Source organism: Oncorhynchus nerka, linkage group LG26 (assembly GCF_034236695.1).
Source record: "Oncorhynchus nerka isolate Pitt River linkage group LG26, Oner_Uvic_2.0, whole genome shotgun sequence".
Lineage (NCBI taxonomy): Eukaryota > Metazoa > Chordata > Actinopteri > Salmoniformes > Salmonidae > Oncorhynchus > Oncorhynchus nerka.
The window spans coordinates 15,708,509-15,735,117 of NC_088421.1; the positions used below are offsets into that span (position 1 = coordinate 15,708,509).

The window sequence follows — 26,609 nt, forward strand, 5'->3', positions numbered from 1 at the left end:
CCCAAAAAAAAAACAAATAATGCATTATGAAATCTTACTATTATTCATTTTCAATACGACTCGGGTTCAAATCAAATTGTATTTGTGACATGCACTGAATTACAACAGGTGAAATGTTGAAGACCTACCGTGAAACGTTACTTTACAAGCCCTTAACCAGCAATGCAGAGTTTTAAAAAAGTATGAATATAAGAAAATATTCAAAAACGTAACACAATAAAATAACAATAACGAGGCTATATATATAGGAGTTCCCAATACCGAGTCAATGTGCGGGGTACAGGTTAATTGAGGTAATATGTACATGTAGATAGGGGTAAAGTGACTGCATAGATAATAAACAGCAAGTAGAAGCAGGGTAAAAAAAAGGGGGTCAATGCAAATAGTCCGGTGGCCATTTGATTAAGTGTTAAGGGGTCTTATGGCTCGGGGATAGAAGCTATTAAGGAGCCTTTTGGATCTAGACTTGGTGCTCTGGTGTCGCTCGCCGTGCGGGAGCAGAGAGAACAGTCTGATATGGGTGGCTGGATTCTTTCACAATTTTTAGGAGGAAAAATCACAGACATGCCACCATGGATTTTAATATATCACTGTAAATAATTTAGAAGATACCTGTACACCAATAAAGCACAATTTATTCTGTTTGTTTCAGAATAACCTGAGATTTTTTTTACAGTGGGGTTCAAAGTTATTGATAAAGATAAGCAATATTGACTTTATAAAATAAAGAATTCAAACACTGAGCTATATTGTAAGCGGAAACATTTTTGGAAATTGTTATTTTATACTAATACAATTCCTCAGACGAAGAGATGTTTTTTAACAGATAACATTATTTTTCTCTCAAAAAGGTAGTGGTCAAAATTATTTACACCCCTTAATATTCTTATAAATAAAATAGTCAAAAATGTTTGTATTTGGTCCCATGTTCCTAGCACACAATGACTACATCAAGATTGTGACTACAAACTTTTTGGATGCATTTGCAGTTAGTTTAAGTTGTGTTTCAGATAATTTTGTGCCCAATAGAAATTAATGGTAAATCATGTATTGTGTCTTTTTGGAATCACTTTTATTGTAAATAAGAATATAATGTTTCTAAACACTTCTACATTAATGTGGGTGCTACCTTGATTGCGTATAATCTTTAATGAATCGTAAATAATGATGAGTGAGAAAGTTACAGAGGGACTAAGCTCCTAGGTATAACATTGGATGGTCAATTATATTGACTAAGTTGTTGTGAAGATGGGGAGGGGTATGTCCCATCTTGATTACTGTCCGGTAATATGGCCAAATGAAGCAAAGAAAAACCTAGCAAATCTGCAGCTGGTTGAAAACGACAGCACGCCTTGCCTTTACAGTGCATTCGAAAAGTATTCAGACCCCTTAACTTTTTCCACATTTTGTTACGTTACAGCCTTATTCTAAAATTGATTCAATCGTTTTTTTTCTCATCAATCTATACACACAGTACCCCATAATGACAAAGCAAAAACTGGTTTTTAGAAAAAAAATCTAATTTATAAAAATAAAAAATTGATATCACATGTACATAAGTATTCAGACCCTTTACTCAGTACTTTGTTTAAGCACCTTTTGGCAGCAATTACAGCCTCGATTCTTCTTGGGTATGACACTACAAGCTTGGCACACCTGTATTTGGGAAGTTTCTCACATTCTTCTCTGCAGATCTTCTCGAGCTCTGTCAGGTTGGATGGGGAGCGTTGCTGCACAGCTATTTTCAGGTCTCTCCAGAGATGTTCGAGTTTTAAGTTCCTCGGCGTACACATCACGGACAAACTGAAACACAGACAGCGTGGTGAAGAAGGCGCAGCAGAGCCTCTTCAACCTCAGTAGGCTGAAGAAATTCGGCTTGTCACCAAAAACATTCACACACTTTTACAGATGCACAATCGAGAGCATCCTGTCGGGCTGTATCACCGCCTGGGACGGCAGCTGCACCGCCCATAACCAAAAGGCTCTCCAGAGGGTAGTGAGGTCTAGCATAAAAGCCTGATTGGTGAAGTCCTGCAGAGATGGTTGACCTCTGGAAGCATCCCCGATATCCACAGAGGAACTCTGGAGCTCTGTCAGAGTGACCATCAGGTTCTTGGTCACCTCCCTGACCAAGGCCGTTTTTCCCCGATTGCTCAGTTTGGCTGGGTGGCCAGCTCTGGGAAGAGTCTTGGTGTTTCTAAACTTCTTCCATTTAGGATGGAGGCCACTGTGTTCTTGGGGACCTTCAATGCTGCAGAAATGTTTTGGTACCTTCCCCAGATCTGTGCCTCGACACAATTCTGTCTTGGAGCTCCTCGGACAATTCCTTTGACCTCATAGCTTGGTTTTGCTCTGACATGCACTGTTAACTGTGGTACCAAATCATGTCCAATCAATTGAATTTACCACAGGTGGACTCCAATCAAGTTGTCGAAACATCTCAAGGATGATCAATGGAAACAGGATGCACTTGAGCTCAATTTCGTGTCTCATAGCAAAGGGTCTGAATACTTATGTAAATAAGGTATTTCTGTTTTTTATTTTTAACAAACTTGCAACAATTTCCAAAAAACTGTTTTTGCTTTGTCATTATGGGGTATTGTGTGCAGATTAATAAGGATAATGAAAAATAAACATTTTTAGAATAAGGCTATGACTTAACAAAATGTGGAAAAGGTGAAGGGGTCTGAATACCTTCCGAATGCACAGTAACTGCATAACATCAACAAGATGCATGCCAATCTTTCCTTGTTGAGGGTTAAAGAGAGATTAAATACTTATCTTGTAGTTTTTATAAGAAATATTACTTTGATGAGAATTCCAGATTGTCTGCATAATCAAATAACATACATCTCAGACACACATACATACCCCACAAGACAGGGGACTCACCACAGTATTATACAGAGCCATGATCACATGGAACCCCCCTTCTATCTCCAATTACTCAAGCAAATATCAAAATGACCTAAAAATGTTTTATAAAACAACATCTCACGGCACAATAGGAACTGTGAAATGACACACTCTAACAAAGTTTAAGGCACTGCATCTCAGTGGTAGAGGCGTTACTACAGACACCCTGGTTAGATTCCATGCTGTATCACAACCGGCCGCGATCCCATTTAGAGGCGCACAATTGGCCCAGCGTTGTTCGGGATTGGCCGGTGTAAGCCGTCATTGTAAATAAGTATTTGTTCTTAACTGACTTGCCTAGTTAAATAAAGGTAAAATATATATTTGTTTAAATACATTCTTTAGTTGTATTGTTTGTATATCGTTGTATTTTATATTTGTGTGGCGGTTCTTGTCTATCTGTGTTTTGTTACTTGTCGTGTTGTATGTGTGGACCCCAGGAAGAGTAGAGCTGCTTCAGAAAAAAGCTAATGGGGATCCTAATAAACCAATAAAACCAGTAGTCATTCAGGATTTTCTGACACAATACATTAATTACCATTCATTTCTATTGGGCACAAAATCATCTGAATCACAACCAAAACTAACTGCAAATGCATCCAAGTTTGTAGAGTCACAAGCTTGATGTATTCATTGTTTGTTAGGAATATGGGACCAAATACTAAACTTTTGACTACTTTATTTTTACAAATCTTTAAGGGTGTCAATCATTTGGACTCCTTCCTTTTTGAGAAAAATGGTATTACTTGTTAAGAAAATCCATTTTCTTTAGCAATTGTATTGCTGTAAAATGTTATAATTTCCCACTTGTTTTTGAGCGTACAATATAGCCCAGTATTTGAATAATTTATTTTATACAGTCATTATTCCTCATCTTTATCAAGGGTGTCAATCATTTCAGACCCGCTGTACACACTCTTTGCCCCTGGAAAATAATATTTGTTTGCCAAATTGAAGCATATGGAAAGCAGTTAGGAGCTTGGAAATGCCTCGGGGATGAATCTCTTTACAAGGTTATCTTTCCCTGAGGAAGGAGTAAAAGTTTATTGATGATTTATAAATGATCAATAGAATAACGTAGTTATATCGTTATTACTTTCATTTAAATGGCATCACATTATGTGTTACCCTGATATCTTCATATAATAAACAGAAAGTCGGACTAAATGGCAAGATCCTGCTGAGTATTGAATACACAACTCATTCATTGACTCAATACAGTGGCTTGCCATCCCATGTGTGATTTAACACTGCTTATCTTCCGATGTGACAGTTATAGTTTAGTGAAAAGGGGTTGACTTGATTATAAAGCCCACAGTGCGTCAGTAGTTTACCACACAGTAGCTAGTGGTGTGGAGAGGAGATGAAGGCAGATGCCTCTCAGTGACTCGCTCTTTAAAAATCAATTTCTTAACAGGGTGTGGGTGTACCTCACAGCTCAGTCTGGCAGGTAGTGAGATCTAGCCCATCTGTGACACACACACACACACACACACACACGTTGCAGTGGAGAGTGAGTGTGTACCATAAGGCAACACACCAACTAACTGACTGATGTTTGATTTTAGTTTAACCGCTTTCCAATCAGTCGAGGACTTTAGAGGAAACATGCCTCAAAGACCCATGCTGGTCTCTCAGGCAAATTATTGAGTCAATCCATCATTGAGGGAAATGCCCAGTCATATGAATGATGTTGTCACGACTTCCGCCGAGGTTGGTCCCCCTCCTTGTTCGGGCGGCGGTCGACGTCTCCGGTCTTCTAGCCATCGCCGATCCAACTTTAATTTTCCATTTGTTTTGTCTTGTTTTCCCGCACACCTGGTTTGCATTCCCTCATTACTCGTCTTGCATATAACCCTCTGTTTCCCCCATGTCTGGGTGTGGAGTTCTGTAAAGGAGTGTGTAACTGGCTGCAGGGAAGTCAGGCGCAGGAGAGCAGAAATGGGTAGCAAACGGAGCCCTTTATTGAGGCGAACAGAACACGGTACTATGAAAACTAAACACACACGGGTTACAATAACGCGGCGCAAACCAGCCTGGAGTACACATACATTTACAGAAAACAATTCCACACACAGACATTAAAAATAAAGATAAACCCTTGAATGAGTAGGTGTGTCCAAACTTTTTTGACTGGTACTGTATGTGCATAAATATGATATAGCACCACGACTATACCCTGATGAAGACAGCTTGTCTGTCGAAAACGTTGGTTATTAGGTTATAGAATGAGTGCGTCTAGAATAGAATAGAATGAGTGCGTCTAGTTTGTCTAGAATTCATATGGACAGAAGCAGTCTAATTTATTCCCTGTCCGTTTTGAGAGTGGTGACAGTGTTTCTCCTCAGGACACTCAGATCATCTGAGGACACTCCTTAGATCACATCCTCAATCAGCCTTGGTTTGGTCTGGTCTAACTCATCTCATCTCTCTGCATCCTCTGACCCTTCTCACATCACTCCACGCCTAAACATGGCCAGAGATGTCTGACTACATTCAATCACCACAAAGTGTCAGCGAGAAATGTCTTACCTCAACTAAAGGTTCCTTTCTGTAGTTGTGTGCCTTGACGAATGTTGGCATCTGGGAGAGTTGTGCTAAAAGCACAAAGATGATTACCAATTAAGTGGAATGTCTTTGTCTGCAATTAAATGAGATTGATGTCTTACATTTGTTAACATAAAATGAATACCTTGATAGTTGATGGTGGACTGGATAACTTTATTATTGACATTGTCCAGAGAGTTATGTGAAAGCCATTGGTCCAGTTATAAATTGGTTTCGGACTGATTTAACCGGTCAATACTTTTTTGTCACCCATCAAATACATATCACATGTGGCGTCCCACAAGGTTAGATATTGGGTCCTTTACTGCTGAGTTTATATATATATATATGTTACACATTGGCAGCGTTATCAGAAAGCAAAGCATTGATTTTCACTGCTACGTAGACAATACACAACTTTGTATTTCTGTGTCACCAGAGGAATTTAACTCCACAGATAAATTATTAGACTGTATTAGTGATTTAAATTGTTGGAAGGCTCACAACTTCCTCCAGCTAAATCAAGACAAGACTGGGTTATTTATTGTTGGAGCCAAAGCACAGAGAGATAATCTAGCTGCACATTCTAATTCACGGGCCATAAAGATAAAAACAAAAGGTAAAACTCCCGGGTTTCATTTTAGATTCTGTACAAAATATCAAATCACAAGTTAGGAATGTGACCACCTGAGGAACTGTAACGGCTGTCGTCGGTGGAAGAAGGTGAGGACCAAGGTGCAGCGTGGTAAGTGTTCATGATATTTAATATAATCAACACTGAACACTAAACAAAATAATAACTAGGAAGAACGAACAACCAAACAGTCCTGTCTAGTGAATACACACAAAACAGAAAATAAACCCCACGAAACCCAGGTGGAAAAAGGCTACCTAAGTATGATTTTCAATCAGAGATAACTAACGAAACCTGCCTCTGATTGAGAACCATACCAGGCCAAACTCAAAAACCAACATAGAAAAACAAACATAGACTGCCCACCCCAACTCACGCCCTGACCAACTAAAACAAAGACAAAACAAAGGAACTAAGGTCAGAACATGACAGGAACATTGCCAACGTTTCTCTCTCAGGCTGATACAAAGAGAATCATCCATGCTTTTATTACAAGCAGGCTTGACTACTGTAATGCTCTCCTGTCTGGTCTACCCAAGAAAGCCATTGGTCAACTGCAAAACATACAGAATGCTGCAGCACGGGTACTGACCAAGACCAGACAGAGAGCACACATTACACCGGTTTAAAGGTCTCTGTACTGTAAAACATACAGAATGCTGCAGCACGGGTACTGACCAAGACCAGACAGAGAGCACACATTACACCCGTTTTAAGGTCTCTGCACTGGCTGCCTGTGAGTTTTAGAATTCATTTTAATTATTATATTGTGCACCCCAATACATGTCAGACATGTTATGTACCCTGGCACTGTCCTTTTTACTATCCCAAAGTTATTATGCAGCCTTTAGTTATTATGCCCCCAGACTCTGCAAGAGCCTCCAATAGAACCCGAGGGGGGCCGGAACTGTGGACATATTTAAAAGAGATGTTAAAACACATGTTTTAGCTTTGCTTTTCCTTAGGGTGCTTTTTAGTTGTTCAGTTTGTGTCATTCTTTAGTATATCTTATGTTTGTTGTGTAGTAAATATTTCAGCTTTTATTTTCGTAGGTTTGTAATATTTATTTTCCTGTAAAGCACATTGCGTCGCATTCCATGTCTGAAATGTGCTGTATAAATAAAGCTTGATTTGATTTGTGGAAGGAGAGATAACACTAAGGACTAATCATGCTCTCCCTCAGTAGCGTTTTAGTTGGCAGTGTTACATTCCAGACTGAAGGCAGAAGTGTTGAGAAGGTACTGACATAAATTCTCATCCTAATTGGCTTGAAGTCAATCTAACCTATGCATTCCTCGGTACCTGTAATAGAAATGACTGACATGTATCGCCCAGGTGGGATGACTTTTCAATGAGGTCCAATTCTAGGAACACTTTTTTACTCATGAATACCCTCAGAGTTATAAGATGTTGCATATGTTGGGTAGGGTTGCGTAAACAATCCAAATTAGTAGGCTAATTTCCGAATTAATTGCAATAACTAATAAAGAAGCTTTCAAGTTGACATCAGATGTAGAAAACTTGAAGACTGACATTCTTTATTGCTATTTATTGCTCTCTGTGGATGGGTTGCCTGACAACATCACAAAAAATATGTGGGCGCATTGATGGGCAGAATGCTGTGTGTTTTATGATTCTGAAAGGTCAGATAGCTGGGAGAAAACTATTCAACGACATGGCTGCTATGTCTCCATCTAATTTGGCTGATCTCTTGAGCTGTGCTAGACATGATTAACACAACACAGCTATGTTACCAAAATGTTGTTTCAGTTATATGGCTGAAACAGGACTGTAAAAATAAAATAAAAAGATGACTAGACTAAACATTTATTTCAGTTTTTTATCTTCCAGAAATATGTAATTATCTCCTGATGACATCCACAATTTTATCTTTATTTAACTAGGCAAGTCAGTTAAGAACATAAGAGCGTCTGCTAAATGACTTAAATGTAAATGATGTAATGTATGTTCAATGACAGCCTAGGAACAGTGGGTTAACTGCCTTGTTCAGGGGCAGAACGACAAATGTGTACCTTGTCAGCTCAGGGATTCAATCTTGCAACACTTTTGGTTACTAGTCCAAGGCTCTAACCACTAGGCTACGCTGCCATTGATGCTGCCATTGATACTGACCCTTATGACTTCAATGGAGAATGATTTTCAAATGGGTTTGATTTTCAATGCAGCTTGATTACAGACATTTGAGCTTCTATCATGTCATTTTGGCAGGTCTCACTGAGTACGCAGTCAATCTCAGGCTCTATATAACCTCTCACCTGTATCAATCATTCTACTTCAATGATACATTCATTTTATTGCATACACTTTTTTTGTTTTTTTAGCAATCAAATTAAAAAAGTGAATCCTGTCAAAGACGCTAAGTTAACTTAACTTCCCAGCCAGCCTGATCTTCTTGGCGCATATTCACACCTCTAAACATGAGAGAGGCAGCAACATGCCTGAGATTGACTGCGTACTCAGTGAGATCCGCCATTTCCCTGAAACTACCTCTGTGGCCTGGGTAGGATTGAGCTGGATAGAGCAGCAATCTCATTTTACAGATTCATCCCTAGAGTTGACCCCAATGTCCAAAAAGACAATGAGGATATTAGGAACCTTTGTGTCTGGCTGGGATATTGAATGCAAAACACATGGCTATGTGCTGATTGAACCACTCTTGTCACACACATCCAATAGCACCTGTACTTCAGCCTGGAATTGGTCCATCTATCATTAGAGGGATGATATAACCAACACGTGTGCAGCATATTATTTTGTTCTTTCTTGTGGTGTATATCCAGCCTGTATTTTACAGTTGAAGTCAGAAGTTTACATACACCTGAGCTAAACGCATTTAATCCTAGTAAAAATTCCCTGTCTTAGGTCCGTTAGGATCACCACTTTATTTTAAGAATGTGAAATGTCAGAATAATAGTAGAGAGAATGATTTATTTCAGCTTTTATTTCTTTCATCACATTCCCAGTGGGTCAGAAGTTTACATACACTCAATTAGTATTTGGTAGCATTGCCTTTAAAGTGTTTAACTTGGGTCAAACATTTTCGGTAGCCTTCCACAAGCTTCCCACAATAAGTTGGGTGAATTTTGGCCCATTCCTCCTGACAGAGCTGGTGTCACTGAGGTTAGGTTTGTAGGCCTCGTTGCTCACACATGCTTTTTCAGTTCAGCCCACAAATTCTCTATAGGATTGATGTCAGGGCTTTGTGATGGCCACTCCAATACCTTGACTTTGTTGTCCTTAAGCCATTTTTCCACAACTTTGCTTGGGGTCATTGTCCATTTGGAAGACCCATTTGCAAACAAGCTTTAACTTTAACTGATGTCTTGAGATGTTGCTTCAATATATTCGCATAATTTTGAAGTGCACCAGTCCCTCCTGCAGCAAAGCACCCCCACAACATGATGCTGCCAACCCTGTGCTTCACGGTTAGGATGGTGTTCTTCAGCTTGCAAGCATCCCCCTTTTTCCTCCAAACATAACAATGGTCATTATGGCCAAACAGTTCTATTTTTGTTTCATCAGACCAGAGGACATTTCTCCAAAAAGTACGATCTTTGTCCCCATGTGCAGTTGCAAACCGTAGTCTGGCTTTTTTATGGCAGTTTTGGAGCAGTGGCTTCTTCCTTGCTGAGAAGCCTTTCAGGTTATGTTGATATAGGACTCATTTTACTGTGGATATAGATACTTTTGTACCTGTTTCCTCCAGCATCTTCACAAGGTCCTTTGCTGTTGTTCTGGGATTGATTTGCACTTTTTGCACCAAAATACTTTAATCTCTAGGAGACAGAACGAGTCTCCTTCCTGAGCAGTATGACGGCTGCATGGTCCCATGGTGTTTATACTTGCGTATGATTGTTTGTACAGATGAAAGTGGTACCTTCAAGCGTTTGGAAATTGCTCCCAAGGATGAACTAGAGTTGTGGAGGTCTACAATTTTGTTTCTGAGGTCTTGGCTGATTTCTTTAGATTTTCCCATGATGTCAAGCAAAGAGGCACTGAGTTTGAAGGTAGGCCTTGAAATATATCCACAGATACACCTCCAATTGACTCAAATGATGTCAATTAGCCTATCAGAAGCTTCTAAAGCCATGACATAATTTTCTGGAATTTTCCAAGCTGTTTAAAGGCACAGTCAACTTAGTGTATGTAAACTTCTGACCAATTGGAATTGTGATACAGTGAATTATAAGTGAAATAATCTGTCTGTAAACAATTGTTGGAAAAATTACCAGTGTCATGCACAAAGTAGATGTCCTAACCGACTTGCTATAGTTTGTTATGTGGAGTGGTTGAAAATGACTCCAACCTAAGTGTATGTAAACTTCCAACTTCAACTGTATGTGTGTATTAACATAGACCTTAGCCTATGCCTATGTGATGCATGCCATAAAACACATGGAAGCTGTAGGTCTACATGCAGATCTGCCACCAGAGGTGTCATGCCCATAAGGGGCACAGGGGCACGTGCCCCCTCAGATGTGTCCTGGGAAAAAAAGAACATTACATTTTTTTGTTTAATTTGTTGTTATTGTTTCTCTGTAATACTACTAGACCCCTACAGATGTAAGATGTTAATTTGAGGCAGTTTACTACAGCAGGAAAATAATCCCGCAGCAATAGGAAATGGGAATTATTATCTGGATTATAATTAATGCAAAAGAAATTGTAAGGGAAAATCAAGTCTGTTATTTCAAAGTGGAAATGACAGACTTCAGAAACCTTTTTAAACCTCAAATACACTACAAGTTTTACATTTCCTGCATTGCAGGAAACTTATCCTGCAACAGGGTGACCTAATTTAGTTTTTGGAATCAAACCACTCGACTGCATCCCTACTTTATATCGGGATCGAACATGTCACCCTCCCTAGGAGAAGGGGTGACCTCGACAATTTATTGTTAAAACGAGAGGCTGTCTGGATCTTTAATTTATAGACCCTTGCCCCCTTCGGCCTTAACGTAGACTTTGATCTGAAGCCATTCTTGTGATTATTGTGATTTAGCTATTCATTGTAAATGTTTGTAGGCCTATGAAGCCAAATTGTATCTATGATCGTATGCTATCCATTCATGATTTTTGTATGTTATTTTTTATATCTGAGAATGAACCAATGATATCAGGCCACACCTGGCCATGATTACAGACACCTGTGTCCACCAGTCCACCTGACCGTGCTGCTGCTCCAGTTTCAACTGTTCTGCCTTATTATTATTCGACCATGCTGGTCATTTATGAACATTTGAACATCTTGGCCATGTTCTGTTATAATCTCCACCCGGCACAGCCAGAAGAGGACTGGCCACCCCACATAGCTACCAAGACATTTCAGGCTATCAAGTTAGAGTAGCTTGTCTAACTATCTTAGCTGGCATGCCTGCTGGCAAGGTTGGTGGACTAGAAAAGCAAGCAATTACTAAATGTACTGAACAAGACTCATTCCTTTCAATATTTTACTCAGATTTTTAGTAGAAATGCAGAGTAGCATATTTAGTGTCTTAAATTTAAAAAACAACAGTCAGTAGTATACAGACAGCTCAAGAGGTATGATTAGATATGCAGAAAAATAATATAATATTATATATAATATAATATAATATTATATATATATAATAATATTATAATAATAATAATGTTGTTTTTACATAGAATTAAGCATAATGCTTATGGCTCTGGATTGCAGAAAAAAAAGCTGTTTCATATGTTTGAAAAATGCTAAATTCTCCAAATTGGCAAATACCTGAATTATTGGTGATAATGAACAAAGCAATGTTATACAATCCTAATTAATGACATAATTGTGTTCTGGGTTTATTTAGTAAATTAGCTTCTGTGATTTTATATTTATAGCCCCTCTCTGACCCACCCACCAGCCATCCTCCCATACTTTGTGCCCCCACAGGTTTTTGTGTTGCATGACGCCCTTGTCTGACACAGAGATAGAAAGAGTGAAATCACAGAATAAGAACTGTTAAGATCAATACATATATTCATTAGTTTCGGGTTTGATTTGTCCAAGTCAACTGCAACTGCAATATATATTTCTTCAATAAGTCATTGCTTATTGTCCTAACTCAATAGTACTCACCTCTGGGTGTTCTGCCCTTATTGGATAATAATTTATCCAGAGGTAAAACAATTCGAACACACAATGGAAAACAAATGGGTTGAGAAAAACAACACATGCATCATGAGAAAAAGGTCAGATGGCTTTAGACAAGGCTTTTGACAATCGTGAGTTTGCTCACCAGTTGCGCACAAAGCTATGCCAAAAACAATATTTACTCTCATAAAAATGCACATATGATGCTATATGGAGAGAGGGGCGGAGCAAAACATTGGAATATAAAACTGACCACAGCGTTACCGATTGACAGGCACACAAGAGAGACCACACTATAACGCCTGTTACAACTTTGGCTTTGCTTAATAGATATCTGTTTCTTTCATACAGAAGAAACACCTGCAGCCTATCATCTATTCCCCCAAATTTACCGACATGGACGTTTTAAAGTTTGTGGTTTTGATAGTTGCAGTTTTTGCGCAGGTTTACTGTGCCCTGGGAACCCCAACCAGCGACGATGGAGATATTTGGTCGATTGAAAACTGGCAGGTAAAACGCACGTCCCTCTTCTGAAGTGCATAGCTAGTTGGAACTAGCGAATGTTGTAGCGTCCTGCTGCGTTCAAGCTATTATTTGTAGGTTTCACGTTTAGGACATCTGATAAGGCAATGGTTGATAGAAGGCTTCTGTTACTTATTCACTGTTACAATTATTGTTACAGAGGGATCCGTTGGAGAGTGGCTTGGCCTTCCGCGTGGCTGACCTCACCAAGAGGTCCGAATTGCAGCGGTTTCAACAACTCGTGGGGCAAAGCTCAGGTCAATTCAACTTTCATATATTTTGATTTGGTCTGTTTTTTTTGGGGGTCATAGTAAAATGAGCTTGTAGGCTATAATTTATAGAAATTTGAATGAATTAAACACATTTAATTTCCAGATTTAGGAGTCCCTCAACCGGTGTTTCAAATTTGAAAGCATTTTCAATTAAATTATTAATTGGCCTGCTTTGGGCTATAGCCTATATTATGTACTTCTCAAATAAATATGTGTGTGTTTGTGTTTCATCAGGGAATAAAGCAGACATGTTTATTGGACTCATGGGTCGAAGGTCCTCAAGTCGAGGTAGAGTCAAGCACTTTACCAGATGATAAATATGTTAGCTATCATTCTTCAGAACAATTTCAATCTAACGTATTTATTCCATATTTGTTTTTTTCCCAGAGTCACAAGAGGAATGGAACAAGCCCCAGTATTACTAGAGATGAAGATATGAACTTGATTGTTACTGTAATAATCAATGTTGCTCAACTTATTAATTTACATTTACATTTAAGTCATTTAGCAGACGCTCTTATCCAGAGCATTAATCTAGGTCAAAGCAATCCAATACATGCAACAAAGCTTAATTGATGTAACATAAGTAAGGAATGTGTAATGAGGGTGAATAATTATTTGACCAATGTGTTTAAAAACTGGGTCGGGGATTTGCTGCAACTAATTGACATTGTATGCCTTCCTTAACTGTATCATTCTGTACTCTCCTTTGCAATACAAGCTGCTTGTCATGTTCAATCAAGTATTTTGTTGTTGTTGCATAATATTAGATGGCTTGTTACGCATACAAACAGGTATATTTGTCTAATTTAAGATAATTCACGTGTCATCACTGAGAGCATTATTGAACTTCAAGATTCATTAGTGGAAAAACAATTTGCTTTTCTGTGCTTCATATGAAATGCTGATAATTTGTCAGTCAACCCCTACACATGCTGCCCCAGAAAGAACACCTTGCACACAGGATCAAGACATTTTGGAGTTCAGATTTATTGGAGAGGAAGCAAGTACAAAAGCAGGTGCACACAACTTATCTACATATTAATGCTGTACAGAGGTACTGCTGTGTAGCTACAGTGGTCTACTGCTCTTTTGATAGCTTATTGAAGAACAACTGCTTGTATGAAGGTGAACATTATGACCACACACACTGGTTTCAGATAAACTGAGCTGTTCTGGAGTTGCTTTCTATAGCTGCCATGACAGGCACAGGAGGAAGCATCAAGACAACACAGACCACATCAACATGTTGGGAGGCAAAATATGAAAGGCAGAGGTAAAGGAAGATAATTGTTTGTGGGAAATTAACAGTTGACCTGTTGTAGCAGTGTTCTCAGGTTCCAATAAAATATACAGTGAAATGAGCTGCAAGTTGACCTGCTATAATACCTCTGTGTGATGTTAGGCCAAGTTAGCATCTATTCATGCCAAAGATGCTGACATTATACAGACTCTTTGAAGAACCATGAACTTTGCAACTAAATCAAAATCATACCACAAAATATAGTGGACAGTGTACAATCTAGTTTTAGAGAGTCAAAATAAGGAAGTAAACAGTCTGATGGGCAGGTATATTTCAAGGCCTTTCACTTAACATTCAAAAGCAGAAGGAATGAATAAAGCCTGACTGGCCCAAAACTATTTTAACATGCAATTTAAATTGGAAATCCAAAACTTCAACACGAGTGCTTAAATTCTGAAAATAATCATAAATGCCATATTATTGGAGAATTACTTTCTTAATTCAAACCTGGATCCATTGAAATATGACAGTGAAATATACAGTCTATTTGGCAGCGTTGAAGAAATACCTCCTCTCAGATTGAGCTTGTTTTGTTACTCCCCCATGACATACAAATGCACAGATCAAATAGCTTATTTTTTTTTAAATACACAAGAAAAACAAAAACAACCCAGAAACACAACTGAATAAAAACTCTACACAAGCATTAACACGATTTCAGAATGACAGGGAAGTTTGTGAATCCTTTTACGATGTTAATAAAGAGTTCACTTGACATATGGTCAGTAAAGGCCATTTCTTCTGCAACTATAAAGATGTGCACTTTATATATTTATTGCCCTATTGTGGCTATAAATTCTTGAGATGAGGGCCATACGTTGCTGTGGAAACTCTAAATCTTTATATACACACACACACAGCAGATGGAGGTAATTTCTGGTTTCATCTAATGTATATGGACAATCAGTCTAGCAGTCAGTAACATTTGCAGCAATTCAAAATGTTGGTGAAAAAAAATCCATTATTTGATCCTTATACACATAAACTGACATAAAATGGGTTGACCACAATGCAAAACAAATGTCTCTATTGTTGGGTACTACATGCATTGTTCCTCTGCAACATGTTAGAGAAAATCTCTTCTAATGACACGTTCAAATCTAGTTCTCAGTACGGCTAGGAAACCAGTCCTGCACATTTTAAAAACTTTCTTCAAATATACTTTGTCTTGCCAAACCTGTACCATAAAATCTTCTCTCTATCATTTAAATATATTGACAGCATGACTTGAACTTCACATCAAATTCGTACTTCGGCCTCAGACAAAGCCTGACTGCAAATTCCAGTTCTGTTCTTTTTTCTTCTCTCCCAAAATGTTTACTTGTGCACTCTCCCTCATGGATTTAAAAGGAAGGGATTGGGGTAAGGAACTTCCTCCAGCCAACGTTTTCACCAGTCCGATGCTTTTAAATACTTGAAAGAGAGTGCACACTGTGGAGAGAAGGGGAAGAAAGGGAATTGGCAATCTTTCAGGAAGCCAAATTTAAAATAGCTTAAAAAAGGACATTAGCCAAAACAGCTTAAAACAGTGGTAAAACCAAACATAAGTAAAAAATTAAAAATTAAAATAAAGCGAAAACCAAACAGAAACACTAAAGACAATCAAGACACATGGATACATTGTTGTGTTACCTCAACCCCTCCCCAGAAAGACAGCTATATTTCCATACATACTGACTGGCTCACTAGGTTAACACGGTTCTACTGAGAAGTCATGTGAGGAAAGCTAGGGTCTGGTTTCAAGCAACCCACCATTAGTATTCTTCTTGATATTATGATCTACTACTTAAGCCTGGTTAGGACTCTCAATAATACTGATCAAAAAGTAGTTTGAAGTAAACTATTCTGACAGTGAGCTTTGAACCCATGTCATTGTGTTGGAGAGTTGGCGTGGTATGGTGTAGGGGGAGGGGTGTCCTATGTTCCTTTAGGTGGGGTCCACTTTAAGGCGGTGGGTTCAATAGTCTTGCTGCTGCCACGCTTGGTCTCCTTGGCTTTCCAGTCGTCGATTAGGTCCTGGAGGAGATAGTTAGCATGTTAGCCTCAGAAGCCAAGGTTTGTCAAGTTCTGTTCCAAATCCTGTGGAAGTTCTCCTCAAAATGAAATTTAAAAGAAAGGACAGACAACAGTGGTATAGATGGAAAGTAGACATGTTGCCACTTTCAAACCCATTAAATATTTAGCATTTTTCAGATAAAAAAAATAAATTAATACACAACATAGACAAACTGTCTGACACGGTAGAAAGAGAAACAAAGCAAATTTTAAAAAATAAAGCAAAAAAAAAAAGCCTCTCCTGAGGGGAAACGTCACTAATACTCAAAATCCAATACCCAAGTTCTCCAGACTTCCAATAGTGAAGTCAACGTGACGAGATTTGGAAGGATGGCTCCGTGAGGTTAGTAGCACGCTAGCACTGCTAGGCTCAATGATAAGTGGATGTCCACAACAATATCGAGACTGAACTGACGTCTAATGGAATAACCCAAACCCCAACTAATTCCACAGTTAGTTGGAGAAATGTCCTGGCCGTCACACTAAATCAGAATTTGTTCTTGGCTGATTAAATAATATATAAAGAATAAATATATGAAGAAATGGTAGGTGACATACCTGTCTCTTCAAGACCAGGTGCTTCCCTTTCCAGTACTTGAGCATCTGGAGGGACTGCAGGGTGCTGACGATGTCCACTGGGTTGACGGCTGTCTCCTGGCTGATCTCCTTGATGGAGATCTCCTTCCCCTGGAACTGGTTGAGGTAGCGCAGCAGCACCTCCTTCCAGTAGGACCTGTAGCTGATTAGGCCCAGGTCTGAGAGGGGCCGCTCTGGAGAGCCCACCTTCTCCTCCACTTTAGACAGTAAGTAACCTGGGAGAGGGCAGACCACACACAGGGTTACACAGAGACCAGGGTTAGAGAGAAACCAGGACCAGACACAGGGTTACAGAGAGATCAGGCAGTGACAGAGAGACCACAAGGTAGTGGCTGTACTCACTGAAGTCAATCAGCATCTTTCCGTAGCCCTGCCTCATGTACTGTGGCATGGTGAGGATACAGGAGACATTGTAGTTCAGGAACGAGTTCTTCTCCTAAAATGGGAGGGCATAGACGTTTTGAGTTTGAGAAAAGCAGTTCATAAATAAAACGTAGCATTATGACTACGACTGACTGGTTACCTTTGAGAAGTAGCCAACAAGATGGCAGCCGGTGTTGTCAGCCTCTGTCATGACGTAGAAGAGGAATGGCTCCACGTCGTAGTATAGGGTCTTGTGGTCCAGGAAGAGCTTAGCCAGAAGGCACAGGTTTTGGCAGTAGATCTGTGGACGATAGGGTCATTTAGCAGGGCTATGGTCAGAGCAGGGTAGTCATAACATTCACAAGGCAGGATAACATATAACATTCCTGGGACCCCAGCAATCTCTCACCTTGTTCTTTTTACCGTCCACCTCAAAGACGGAGATGTTTCCCTTTCGATAGATCTCATCCCCTGGTGGGTGTTTCCAGACACACTTGGCCTGTACAGGGGGACGGACAGCACCGATCATCATACAAAAACCTACTGAGAACTGAGATCCACTCTGAAACGTCTGAATCCATCCATAAAGAACAATCAGAAAACACCGGAGAAACTAATTGACATGCACCAACGTTCTCACCATGTGCCGGCGCAGGATGGTCAGACTCTTCATGTACTTGAGGCAGAACTCACACATGTAGAGGCGTCCCAGGCGGGCGTACTCCTCGGGGTAGGGCGAGTGGTACCAGGTGTCCAGCTCGTAGCGGCCAAACACGATGGTCTTGATCATGTTGCTGCCCTCCGCCACCTGGCCCTGCAGCTTCTCCTGCACCAGGCGGAGGACAGGGAGAGGGGACAGAAAAGGGAGGAGGAAGAGAGAGGTTTGACCAACGCAGCGAGGGAGGGGCAGGCAAAACGCCACGGGAGGAGAACTCATTACTCTCCGTGGAAGCGACCACGGAGAATACGCTTTGATTTGGAAAAAAGGTTATAAATATGTGTGGAAAGGATAAGAGAGAGCTTTGATTTGGAAGACTGAAAGGGGAGCCTCTTAAAGATATCGGCTAGAGTAAATCTAGCTCAAAGAGAGTGAAGAAGAACTTCTCCATAAACTACCCGGTCTTGTAACTGTCAACACCAGACAGTGTGAGTAGCCAGATTACCCAGAATGCTCCCTGTCTGGCACTGCCCACCATAAACGGTGAGAGCTGGGCGTCGACTGGGCCCAGTCCAGACAGTCACTAGTACAGGCTCAGGAAAAGAAAGAGGAAAATGGGAGGAAGGGCGATGAGTTCTCTCTCTTACAAGATCCTCCGAAGCACGTGCCTGGGCTTTTCGAAAGAGCTCCAGGTCGTAATCACTTGTGATGTTCTCCAGGAGGGGCTCTCGGTTGTTGCCGTGGGACTGCCGGTGATCCTGGGACATCAGAGAGGGAGAAGAAGCCTTTAACCTCAGAACAATCAGCACATCTCTTCAACCGGACACATTATTTACCTTCAACATATCTGTTGTCCGAACAGTTGTCAAACTGTGCTTGCAAGACACTTTTTAATTTTGCAAGTATTATATTTGTTTACCTTTCGTATGGGATAAGAGTGTATTACAAGGTATAGGCTACAGCTTTTTCTTCTGGCACTAATGGAAAAGGGTCGTTTTTTCTTTCCTAGAGTTTGGATTAGAGGTCAGATCATCACACTCACCATGTACTGGTCTTTCTGCTCTTTTAGCAGACCCGAGTTCCTCTTCTTCCTCATTTCCGTCACCTTCTCCTTGTACCTCATCTGTCTCTCCGTTGGGGCCTAATCCATTATGCAATGTTATGAAACTGCCATGATACTGCCTTTAAATCCAAATCCTTAACTAATTTGCGCCCTATTGCCTTTCTTGAAACATTTACTGCAAGGAAGGACAAATCCAAACCAAAAACAGTAGCGTAGTGATAAAATGAGATGGTCGACCAAATGAAAGGCCCAGGATCAGGATCGTAGTACCTGGTGACGGGTAGCGTGTCTGTTCTCATCCTGCCGGTGGGACAACGTCCGCTCCTCCACCTGTTTGTCACGAGAGGAGGCCCTCGTCTGTGAAGAGAAATCCCGTTTGGTAAGCCATCCCTACTAAAGATATGCCTACAGTATGTTGTTTTATTAAGTAGTAGGCAGACAGATTTCAGACACTGCCCACCTCAACACTAAGGCCAACTTCCAAGGTCTTGTAGATTTACCTTGCATTCATCTACAGAGAGGTTGTGGAAGAGAGGGCAGCCAGATATTGAGAAGTGCCTCTCATGTTTCCCTGTCAAATGGCCTGAAAAACAAATAAAACAGAGAACGTCAAGTGAAACAAATGCAGAACATAACAATTAACCGTGTGTGTTTTGAAGGTGTTGCATTCTGAGGTCCACATTGCACAAAAAGTCAACTATGTAAATAAATGTCCTGCCCTCATTGACGGTGGAGCTGACAGTTAAGAATGAGATCATTTACCCAGGGAGTTGCAGCCTGGTGTGGGGCACTTCATGTTGAAGTTGTAGCTCTCGTGGAAGCGACGGCGCTTGGGCCTGTGGGAGAGGTCGCTGCCAGAGTCTTTGAGTGACAGCTCCTTGGCCAGAGACTCGTCAGGAGAGGCGTTAGGGCTGGACACGTCAATGTCCGACTCCGATGAGAGGGCGTTCCCTGTTGGGGTGCGGGGCGGAGACTCGTCCTGGTCTGCTGCTCGCTTCAGGTCTGGAAAAGCCAACGAGGAGAAGAACACATGTAAAGGAATTGTTATACTCACAAGCCCGACAGACACCTCACATTTTTTTATTTTACCTTTATTTAACTAGGCAAGTCAGTTAAGAACAAATTCTTATTTACAATAACGGCCTACCCCAATCACGGCTGGTTGTGATACAGCCTGGAATCGAATCAGGTTCTGTAATGACGCCTCTAGCACTGAGACGCAGTGCCTTAGACCGCTGAGCCACTCGGGAGCCCACACGATGGGGCTTAGTTCATATTTCAAGTGCCTGGCATGTATCTAGAATTATAAATGAGGACATTCCAACTATCTCACCACTCTCTCACAGTACCATGTTAATACAGTTTCAGGACACAAGATTCCATTTTGTTGTGAAGCTGTTATACACACACTATGCTTGTCAATTTTGGTGATGCATTTGTTTTTCACAAAATTCCTGCACGCCCCCTTCAGGTTTTCCCAAGGCATGTTTTTCCAAAGGCAAAAAGTGAGGGGTATGAAATAGGACAAGAGGGGATGATGACTCATCGTGACACCAAACACCCAATACATGATCACATACAATGACCCCACCACACCAGGAACGGAACCCAAAGGAATGAATAGGGATGGTAGCTACAAGCATAGGCTGCAATTTTCAGCAGAACTGTCTTGAGTAACGAGCAGAAACATAACAAATGAGTGGAATAACATGTGGAGGACAACACAAGCTCAAATCATCTATGTTTGAGGACACAAGTCCAAAACAAACTTAAAGAGTAGAAATGCGCTGGTTGAGCATCAATGCCTCTTCGAAAACTTAAAATGATACAATGAAAATATATCAGAAATAACGCAGTGGGTGGCCAGCTCTCAGGTGTGGACAATTGAGCAGGGGGGGGGGGGGGGTGGGGGGCTGTGAGAGAAAGTGACCATGCTGCCTCGTCCTCCTACCCTCCACATGCTGCTCCGTGTCCGACCCCGAAGAGCGACTCTGGCGCAGAGGGTATTTCTTGGGGGTGACCGGCGGCCCTTGCTGCAGACTACGGCTACGGGTCACACGCCGCGCAGAGAAGGTCACCACCTCTGCTGGGCTGATCTGGACAGGGCTGGAATCTAAAAATACATGTTTTTTTTAACAGGCGTCTTCAGGGGTCTCTGGCCCTCAGAAGTAATGTAGCAGGCTAGGAGCTACAAGTCTTCTGTCTCGTCAATGGAGAAATCCCTTTCAAGCAGACACTTACACTCCCTTAACAAACGGATTCACAACATACCTGACCATATAGGATTCATATACAGGCAACAAAAAACAAAAACATAGAGGCCCAAGCAGTAAGCTACTTGTTGTATATAACAACTTAATAACAATATCAGTTCAGTTGTCACATTGAGGACCGAGGGACGTGCCAAGCTTTTCAAAAACCACATTGAAAAAAAACTGGATGCAATCTATAACAAAAGGGAGTGGGAACTATATCATCCTCTGCTCAAACCATGACCGCCAGACCGAATAGGGATCAGGGGGGGATGACTGCTGTCTAAACCTATTCACAGTTTATGAGCTTGAATGCTGATATACAATGGCTATTGTACAGCAAGAGATAACAACTCATGAGCACATCTATGGGTATATCTACAGACAGACAAAAGAGAACCCCAGCATTACAGTCAGTATCCTCATTTTGAATCTTCTGACTTAGACTATTGTCATAACATTTGGTTCAATGACCGAGACTGAAAACTGAAATCCAAGGGATTCATATAGGATTCATAGTTATTCAGCAGATTCTTGATGCAGAAACATAACCATATAAATATATTGGCCATCTCATGACAGTTCCATATCAAAACTGCATTGTTGGGTAAGGGCTTGTAAGCAAGCCACTGTTGTATTCAGCGCATGTGACAAATAAAACTTGATTTGAAAACAGCATATTTACCTTGAGAACTTTGGCTGAGTCGCAGCGATGCCCGGGTGAGGCGCGTGTTCCTCCGTGTTCTCCCATAGGTCTCGATTCTGTCTGTGTGCTCATGGTCAGCAGAGAAGTCTGAATCCTCAGTGCCCTCGGAGCTGCTCCCAGCATTCCTCTTTCATATAACAATAGGAACGATCATCGTCAGTTATGCACATCAGTAACATAAACATCACGATTCTTTGGTTTGGTTTCTGTTAGTTTGTATAAACAAAACTGCTATCATTGAATCCATTTATGATTATCATGAAGCATCACTTGTGTGCCTCAATCTTGCTATCTTCCAACATGCGGGAGGAAACAGCGCAATAGCCGCTCTAACTGCGACGTGAATAGACTATATTCAGTAGCCTACAGTGCTTTTTGAAAGTATTCAGACCCCTCGACTTTATCCACATTTTGTTACGTTACAGCCTTATTCTAAAATAGATTAAATTGTTTTTTCCTCCTCAATCTACACACAATAGCCCATAATGACAAAGCAAAATGTTTTTTATTTTAGCAAATTTATCAAATATATATATCACATTTACATACGTACTCAGACTGTTTACTCAGTACTTTGTTGAAGCACCTTTGGCAGTGATTACCCATTCTTCTCTGCAGACCCTCTAAAGCTCTGTCAGGTTGGATGGGGAGCATCACTGCACAGCTATTTTCAGGTCTGTCCAGAGATGTTGGTATGGGTTCAAGTCCGGGCCACTCAAGGACATTCAGAGACTTTTCCCGAAGCCACTCCTGCGTTGTCTTGGCTGTGTGCTTAGGGTCGTTGTCCTGTTGGTAGGTGAACCTTCACGCCAGTCTGAGGTCCTGAGGGCTCTGGAGCAGGTTTTCATCAAGGATCTCTCTGTACTTTGCTCCGTTCATCTTTTCCTCGATCCTGACTAGTCTGCCAGTCCCTGACGCTGAAAAACAACCCCACAGCATGATGCTGCCTCCACCATGCTTCACCTTAGGGATGATGCCAAGTTTACTCCAGACTTGGTTTCATCAGACCATAGAATCATGTTTCTCATGGTCAGAGTCCTTTAGGTGCTTTTTGGAAAACTCCAAGAGGGCATGTGCCTTTCACTAAGGAGTGGCTTCCGTCTGGCCACTCTACCATAAAGGCCTGATTGGTGGAGTGCTGCAGAGATGGTTGTCCTTCTGGAAGGTTCTCCCATCTCCACAGAGGGACTCTGGAGCTCTGTCAGAGTGATCATTGGGTTCTTGGTCACCTCCCTGACCAAGGCTCCGATTGCTCAGTTTGGCCAGGTGGCCAACTCTACGAAGAGTCTTGGTGGTTCTAAACTTATTCCATTTAAAAAAGATTGAGGCCACTGTGTTCTTGGGGACCTTAAATACTGCAGATATGTTTTGGTACCCTTCCCCAGCTCCTCAGACAATTAAATCGACCTCATGGCTTGGTTTTCCTCTGACATGCCTGGTACCACAGTTAACAGTGCAAGTCCAATCAATTGAATTTACCACAGGTGTACTCCAATCAAGTTGTTGAAACATCTTAAGGATGATCAATGGAAACAGGATGCACCTGAGCTCAATTTCAAGTCTCATAGCAAAGGGTCTGAATACTTACAACAAAAAAAAACATTTTCAAGAATTTCTAAAAACCTGTTTTTGCTTTGTCATTATGGGGTATTGTTTTAAAACACCTCATTTTAGAATAAGGCTGTAAAATAACAGAATGTGGAAAAGGGGAAGGGGTCTGAATACTTTCCGAATACACTGTATATCCCCAATATAGCTCCGGTCTCCCCTAATCTGCATCGGATGCACTCATAAATTCTCTGCTACTCACAGAATGTTTCAGAGATCTCAAGTTATGATGCTGCGTGCATTTCATCAAATGCTCACAGTCAAACAACAAATAATAATGCGACACAGGTTATTTTCCTGTGTTTAGTCCAGACTGCATTCTCACCTGCAGTGAACCGCACCACGGTATGAATTGAATCGGACAGAGTACACCCTTTTTGAAAAAATCATGGTGCGTTGTTCAGTGTGCTCCCAAGTGCAGATAGTAATCACACCAGTCCAAACGAGCCGAACTAAGGGGTAAACGCACCTGTGGTCGGGGAGAAAATGCACCAAACCAATTGTGTGAAAGCCCCCTACAACTGCAAAAAACATGTGACAAAGAAATGTACTTCATGTCCTGAATAGAAAGTGTTATGTTTGGGGCAAATCCCAACACATCACTGAGTACCACTCTTCATATTTTCAAACATGGTGGTGGCTGCCTCATGTTATGGGTATGCTTGTCATCAGCAAGGACAAGCAAGTTTTTTAGGATAAAATAAACGGAATAGAGCTGAGCACAGGCAAAATCCTAGAGGAAAACCTAAACACTGGGTAACAAATTCACCTTTCAGCAGGACAATAACCTAAAACACAAGGACAAACATACTCAAGAGTTGCTTATCAAGATGGCATTGAATGTTCCTGAGTAGCCTAGCTACAGTTTTGACTTGAAATTGGCTTGAAAATGGCTGTCTATCAGTGATCGACAACCAACTTGACAGAGCTTGAAGAATTTAAAAAAGAATAATGTGCAAATATTGTACAATCCAGGTGTGCAAAGTTCTTCGAGACTTACCCAGAAAGACACAGCTGTAATAGAAAAATGTGATTCTAACATGTATTGACACAGGTGTGAATACTTCTGATTTCATTTTTAATAAATTTGCTAAAACTACATGTTTTCATTTAGTCATTATGGGGTATTGTGTGTAGACGGGTGAGAAAAAACATCTAATCAATTTTGAATTCGGGCTGTCACACAACATGTGGAATAAGTACTTTCTGAAGGCACTGTATGTTTTGAAGCAAACTGGACTGGAGTACTAGCTAGTAAAAAAAATCATAATCCAACAGCACAAGCACATAAAATACAAGAATCACCCGAAAATATTGTTTACATGGGTCAATGGTTTACACCTTTATTAATATGGAGGAGGAGCATGTGTACAATCAACACTTCCGTAGTACTTTTCCCACAATGCACCATGTCAAAACATTTACCAACGGCCAGAATTGAAATCCGCTCCGGAAATGTTCCAAAACAAACATGAACATGAAACGGACCATACATATATATGTATATCAATAGCATTACCATACTGTTACGTTAACAACTAGCGTTGCGAAAATAATTTCGAGATGAAAATGGCTCAACAATCTTGAGGGCACTATGTGTCTTTAAACCAATTGCAAGTGAGGAAAGGCGGGACATGAGAATATTAAACCAATTGACACTATGTTATTCCCGAATCAATCCAATAAAATCGTTGTTTTCAGGAAGACAATAATTTTCCTCACCACCAGCAGGATTCAACTAGCTACAGCCAGAGAGGTTTGAAGCTATATAACACATTTTCCGTACACCCTGCGGGCCTGTTCCACCAAGCTTTTGGTTCCATCACTGTTAGCTGGTGGTTCATCTGTAAGCTAGATAACTACGTTAGCTAGCTAAAACGACTGTGAAGAAATGTTCAAATGCGCCCCATCACTATAGCCATGAATGAACACTCACAGATAGCTAGCAAGCATTAGCTAGACCAGTATCGCATCAGCTTACCATGGCATTTGTGCTATTCTAAATGTTACAACTTATTGTGCTATGCTTGAACGCAAACTAGGGTTTAATTAGCTCCTATTTGTCACGTTATAGTGACATGATAGCTTATTAGCTAAACAAATTAACATTACATATAACGTTAGCTAGCATGAGTCAGTCACCTGTATTTTACCACCAACGTTAAGTATCTAAATCAACCAAGTTCTTACCTTTCTCCGAGGCATATTTCACTTTAACGGCGTCTGTTTTAAGACGTTGGCTATCCCTTAGCAGTAAAAATAAACACAGCGTTTTAAAATTAAAATGCTCACTAAATAAACTGGTTGACTGGACATACCGCTCAACGTTTGTCTCACACTTCCGTGGTATGTTCAAGCAAGTCGACACGTTTCGGAATGTTTTGAAACGGTTCAACTGATATTCAATTGGCCACTAGATGGTAGTGTTGTAACTTGTACACGATGGTCCCTTGTGTAAAGGCCACTTGCTATTCGGAATCCTGGGGATGTCCCTACCCCCCACATTGAAGTTGAAATGTAAGGTTAGAGTTTAGAGGTAGGGACATCCCAAGGGCCCCAGAGAGTGTAAATCAAAGTTTATTTGTCACGTGTGCCAAATACAACAGGTGTAGACCTTACAGTGAAATACTTACTTACAGGCTCTAACCAATAGTGAATAATAGGTAGGGAAAATAAATAAAACAACAGTAAAAAGACAGGCTATATACAGTAGCGAGGCTACATACAGACACTGGTTAGTCAGGCTGATTGAGGTAGTATGTACATGTAGATATGGTTAAAGTGACTATGCATATATGATGAACAGAGAGTAGCAGTAGCGTAAAAGAGGGGTTGGCGGTGGTGGGTGGGACACAATGTAGATAGCCCGGTTAGCCAATGTGCGGGAGCACTGGTTGGTCAGCTAAATTGAGGTAGTATGTACATGAATATATAGTTTAAGTGACTATGCATATATGATAAACAGAGAGTAGCAGCGTAAAAATATGGGTTG

General features: G+C 40.7%; 1 protein-coding gene across 3 annotated transcripts; it reads right to left on the bottom strand.

The window, feature by feature from the left end:
* Positions 1–13,978: 13,978 nt before the first annotated feature.
* On the bottom strand, positions 13,979–26,582 carry LOC115110538 (histone acetyltransferase KAT7-like). Of its 3 annotated transcripts, none has more exons than XM_065010142.1 (14): positions 25,808–26,581; positions 21,989–22,136; positions 21,003–21,164; positions 19,814–20,053; positions 19,552–19,634; positions 19,322–19,408; positions 19,031–19,129; positions 18,657–18,746; positions 17,971–18,156; positions 17,740–17,829; positions 17,491–17,631; positions 17,310–17,403; positions 16,929–17,182; positions 13,979–16,331 (listed from the first exon to the last, which is right to left on the bottom strand). In XM_065010142.1, exons 1-14 carry the CDS (start codon positions 25,820–25,822, stop codon positions 16,233–16,235), a joined length of 1,788 nt encoding a protein of 595 aa, XP_064866214.1. In that variant the 5' UTR covers positions 25,823–26,581; the 3' UTR covers positions 13,979–16,232. The 3 variants fall into 3 exon arrangements, with proteins under 3 accessions (XP_064866214.1, XP_064866213.1, XP_064866215.1); XM_065010141.1 differs by having other exon boundaries at positions 18,636–18,746; positions 25,808–26,580; XM_065010143.1 differs by lacking the exons at positions 18,657–18,746; positions 19,031–19,129 and having other exon boundaries at positions 25,808–26,582.
* Positions 26,583–26,609: the final 27 nt, after the last annotated feature.

Bases quoted from the DNA above. Each gene is read 5' to 3' on its own strand.
- LOC115110538 (XM_065010141.1), bottom strand. The intron at 19,635-19,813 runs GTAAATGATCTC...TTTGTTTTTCAG, and splicing joins ACCAGGCTGCAACTCCCTGG to GCCATTTGACAGGGAAACAT. The intron at 19,130-19,321 runs GTACTACGATCC...ATAATGGATTAG, and splicing joins GACACGCTACCCGTCACCAG to GCCCCAACGGAGAGACAGAT.